At 45.5% G+C, this 5,000-nt stretch overlaps 1 protein-coding gene across 1 annotated transcript in view; it reads left to right on the top strand.

Annotated features, from left to right (window-relative positions):
* grik5 (glutamate receptor, ionotropic, kainate 5) overlaps window positions 1-5,000 on the top strand; it is a gene marked incomplete at both ends in the record, with an annotated part of 113,672 nt that overhangs the window by 19,886 nt on the left and 88,786 nt on the right. Inside the window, 4 exon segments of the mRNA XM_080540526.1 lie at window positions 129-354; window positions 1,140-1,268; window positions 3,658-3,704; window positions 3,706-3,780. Coding sequence (XP_080396652.1) covers window positions 129-354; window positions 1,140-1,268; window positions 3,658-3,704; window positions 3,706-3,780 — 477 coding nt within the window.

Genomic DNA, 5,000 nt, shown 5'->3' with positions numbered 1-5,000 from the left:
TCTCCCGACCCCCCTCCCTCTTTCTCTCTCCCTCCCTCCTTCCTCCATTCTGTCTCCACTCTGCCATCTACCCTCCATGCTTCCCATCCCCCCATCTCTCCATCCCCCCCATCCCCGTCATCCTCCAGAACTCGCGCTACCAGACGTACCAGCGCATGTGGAACTTCATGCACTCCAAGCAGCCCAGCGTGTTCGTGAAGAGCACGGAGGAAGGCATCGCCCGCGTGCTCAACTCCAAGTACGCCTTCCTGATGGAGAGCACCATGAACGAGTACTACCGCCACCTCAACTGCAACCTCACACAGATAGGAGGCCTGCTGGACACCAAGGGCTACGGCATCGGCATGACACTGGGTAGGTGGGGGAGAGGGGGAGGGAGGGGGGGAGAGGGAGGGGGGAGGAGGGAGGAGGGAGAGGCTGCAACCTCACCCAGATAGGAGGGTTGCTGGACACCAAGGGCTACGGCATCGGCATGACACTGGGTGAGAGAGAGAGGGGGGATGAGTGGAGTGGGAGGGGAAGGGAGGGAGAGGGAGAGGGGGAGGAGGGAGGGGGGGAGAGGCTGCAACCTCACCCAGATAGGGGGCCTGCTGGACACCAAGGGCTACGGCATTGGCATGACACTGGGTGAGAGAGAGCGGAGGGGGGATGAGTGGAGTGGGAGGGGAAGGGAGGAGAGGGAGGGTTGGGAGAGTTGGGGGAGTGGGGGAGGGATGTGGGGGGGCACAGACTCATACTGGACAACATACTGTAGGAGACCTTTAGTCTTTTAATTCTACTTGAATTCTACTTGACCCTCCCTCTTTCTATATTCTAAAGCCTATCATCTATGTCGCTCACTTTCACTGACGTTGATTCTAATCCCTCTCTCTCTCTCTCTCTCTCTCTCTCTCTCTGTCTCTCTTTAATCGCCACAATCTCCTCCCTTTCTTCTGATGACATCACTCCACCACCATCATATGGTGGCGACTAAATAATCTCCTCCTCATCTCTCTATTTCTCTCGCTTTCTCTTCTCTTCTCTCTTGTCTCTTCTTCCTCTCTTCTCTTCCTCTCTATTATTCTCCTCTCCCGTCCTCCTCTGCTATCTCTACTCCCTCCCCCCTCTCTCTCTCTCTCCCCTCTCCTCTCCTCTTCCAGGCTCTCCGTTCAGGGATGAGTTGACCCTGGCCATCCTTCAGCTCCAGGAGAACAACAGGTTAGAGATCCTGAAGAGGCGCTGGTGGGAGGGGGGACAGTGTCCTAAAGAAGAGGATCACCGTGCCAAGGGTCAGTCCCCACCCCCTCCGTCTGCTCTAAGACATATTTAATGTAAAGTTATCTATAAGAACTGTGATTGGTCCGCTTGGTAGCGTCACATTCCGACCCTCTCGTAAATGCGGAAGCCATGACAGAAATGTCATTTACTTTTTCTGTAATTACTTATTAATAAAGATTTGAAAAATGATGATAACCATCGTATTATCTTAGTTTAATGCCATTTCAATGCATTATAGACATTTTCTTTACAACAAGCATAACATTTTCTTTTTTATTATGCCGCTATGAGTACACCGACCAACGCGACGCAGACCGACCAACGCAGAACTATAAATTGGGAGAGCCCTTGCGTAGGCTACGGCATAGCCGCGCGTAAATTCAACGCAGAAGTATAAATTGGGCTTAACGCCTGTCCAGCCTCACCTTCATGGGCTCCTCTCTGTGTGTCTCATCTATAACGTTGTATCTCTACAGTATCATAATATCCTGTCCTGATATCTCTAGTACCATTTTAATCCATTTACATTTTACATTTTTGGCATTTAGCAGACGCCTTATTCCAAAGCGACTTACCAATCGATACATTTGAATACTAAGCAAGTGAATCATCAATCCACCAGTCGTAGCAGGATATCCTGTCCTGATATCTCTAGTACCATTTCAGTCTCATGCCCCCCCGGCCCCCCCATTCAAGTCACCCAGTTCTGTCTTATCTATAATGTTGTATATCTACAGTATCATAATATCCTGTCTGATGTGTCCCATCGGTAATGTCTGATATCTGTAGTACCATGTCTTAAAGTAACCCGTTTGTGTCTTATCTATAACGTTGTGTGTCTACAGTATCATAATATCCTGTCTGACTGTGTCTCATCTGTAATGTCTGTGATATCTTTAGTACCATTTCTGTCTCATGCCCTGTTTAAAGTCAGCCAGCTGTGTCTTCTTATCTATAATGTTGTATATCTTCCATAGATGTCCTATAAATGTACTGTGTGTGCAGTACTGGGTGACCGATGTATTAACCTTCCTCCTGGATCAAGACGACCACAGGCCCTGGGGCTAAGCGCTTTCTCTAGTGTTATTATCGTCAACATTTTCAATGACGTTGAGTACGGTACACTGCGGTGCAACAGCGCAGAAGACCATACTGCTCTGTGACTGTCACGCAGCATCAACATAACCACAGGCCATGCTCCGTCGGGGGGCACTGATACAATTGGAACACTCATTCATTCATTCACATGTCTATTGTTAGTTAGTTTCAAGTTTATTTCGAACAGCAGACCAAGTACATTGGGATACAAATGATTTCAAAAATAAAAAATAAATAGAAAATCCACATGGTTAAGCTGTCCGAAAGGGAATAGGAGGAAGCAAGGCTTATTTGTCCTATCCCCATTCACACACTACAATTACCGGTTTATGAATGAAACACTACAATTACCGGTTTATGAATGAAACTATTTTTGAGGACTATGGAGGGAAAAGGGTCAAGTGTCACCATGCTTGAAGTGAATGCAGAAGAGCGCTAAAACTATAATTATAGGTCACTTATCTCTAATAGTACACTGTGGGTGACTGTCTGGGACTGGGTGGGTGGAGGGACTTAAGGTGCTCGGGGGGGTTGTGTGGTCTCTGCGTCTACAGTGCGTGAGCTTAGAATGATAAGGTTCTATCTCCGTTTAGAATGATACGGTTCTATCTCCGTTTAGGGCAGTTCAGAGATATTGAGCGTCAAAGTTTTTACATTCCATTATGTTTTGTGAGATGGAACCTTTGTATTTTATTAATTACTAACTCAAAAATGTAAACATTTTAAAAATAACACCACACAGGCATTAATAAACATCTAATGGATCAGATTATGTAAAAAAACTAAATTTTGACAAAAATGGAGATAGAACCTTATAATTCTAACGTCACAAGTGGGTGGTTGTCAGGATCTGTGCAAAGCGTGGGCTAACCCTGAGCATCGAACCATGTACCAATCGCAAATGAAATTGCAGCGATATTTTATCCCAATTTATTGTATTTATTAACTTTCTTTTTAGCTCAGCCTCTTGGGCCTGCTATAACTTAACACTCTTTTTTACAATGCTAACCTGCTATTTACACACAACGACCACTAGTTGGACGCTTGTAAATTAGCCTGCCTTTCCTACACAGAAAAATAGCTTTCTATTAACTTATCCTGATGTGATTTAGAAAATGTATGGATACTGGGGTGGTAGAACGCACATATCTAGGAAAAGTCATGAAGGATGGTGCTGAAATTTGATTGAGTGCAAAGATATAACATTTTTCTCTTTACTCACTATACTTAAATGACCCCTCATGCCTGTTCTAGTGTTAAATGTGACTGTAACTGTAACTGTAACTATCCCTGCCCTCTCAGGCCTGGGGATGGAGAACATCGGGGGCATCTTCGTGGTGCTGATCTGCGGGCCTCATCATCGCCGTGTTCGTGGCCATCATGGAGTTCGTGTGGTCGACGCGGCGCTCGGCGGAGACAGACGAGGTACGCCCCCACACCCGCCCTCGCCGACCCCACAGACCCACCCCAGTAGGTTCCCATGGCAACCCGCCAACCGCCAACCCCTTCTGCCTGAGCTTGTGTGTGTCGTGGAATGTGTGTGTGTGCGTGTGTGTGTGTGTGTGTGTCTATGTGTGTGCGCGTGCATGGTTGTGTGTGTGTGTGTGTGTGTGTTTGTTTGTTAGCCTGCTTCTGCCACCATTTGTGTGTGTTGTGTGTGTGTCTACACAGTACGCTGTGTGTGTGTGTGTTTCATCAGGGTTCCATGTGTACTGTGCATGTGTAATGCAAAAGAGAATGTTGTAAGTTTTAGTTTTGCTCTATTGTCCTGCTATTTTGCAGCTGTACCTAAAACACAGACATGACATATTTTGTACTGCTAACACAGAATTTTAGGTTCAGTTGCATGTCTTCTTCTTGTGTGTTTTTCTGTGTATTTGAGTTGCCATGCTATATTGTTAGCATTGCTGTATAACCTTAAGTAGTATTTCGATCGTGAACAAAAAGTGTTCACATTTTTAACTACCGCGTATGGATAAGCCAATATTGAGATGCCAATATTTGCTTGCATAAAGAAGCCGTGTGATTTTTTTCTTCCCCCTGGCATTAAATGTCATGATGTATCTTCTTTTTACATGCCTCACATGTATGCTGGTATTCTTCGTTCCCATTCTTGGATCACTCATCCACTCTCACCCCATCATGCGTCTTCAAATGTTTGTCATTTTCTTCATCAGTGTCTGTTTTCAGATAGTGAATACTGTTTCTGTTTATGTGAGCACATAAATACATTTATTATTATTATGATTTTGTAACCGACCAATCAAAGTTTCCCATGGGTTTATGTCTATGTGCACATGCATTGTGTTTGACTTTTACGTGCAAGTTGGTAATGCTGTCGGAATGCTGATCAGAGACATCTTTCGCAGCAGTGTTTGTGTGCGCGTGCGCGTGCGTGCGTGTGTGTGTGTGTGTGTGTGTGTGTGTGTGTGTGTGTGTGTGTGCGTGCGTGTGTGTGTGTGTGTGTGCGTGCGTGTGTGTATTTGTCTCCGTGCACCTCCGTCTGCAGGCCTGCCTGTTTGTTCATAGTGCACATGTGCCATTATAAAGAGCCATTTTAAATGAAACAATTTTATGTGTGTTATAGTTGTATTCAATGTCTTAACACTCTCTGCCTCTTGGATATTCTCCTATTTCTATCCATC

Source organism: Nansenia antarctica, assembly GCF_963989245.1.
Source record: "Nansenia antarctica genome assembly, chromosome: 10".
Lineage (NCBI taxonomy): Eukaryota > Metazoa > Chordata > Actinopteri > Argentiniformes > Microstomatidae > Nansenia > Nansenia antarctica.
The sequence above is the reverse complement of the archived record's forward strand: the minus strand, read 5'-3'. Positions and strand labels throughout refer to the sequence as shown.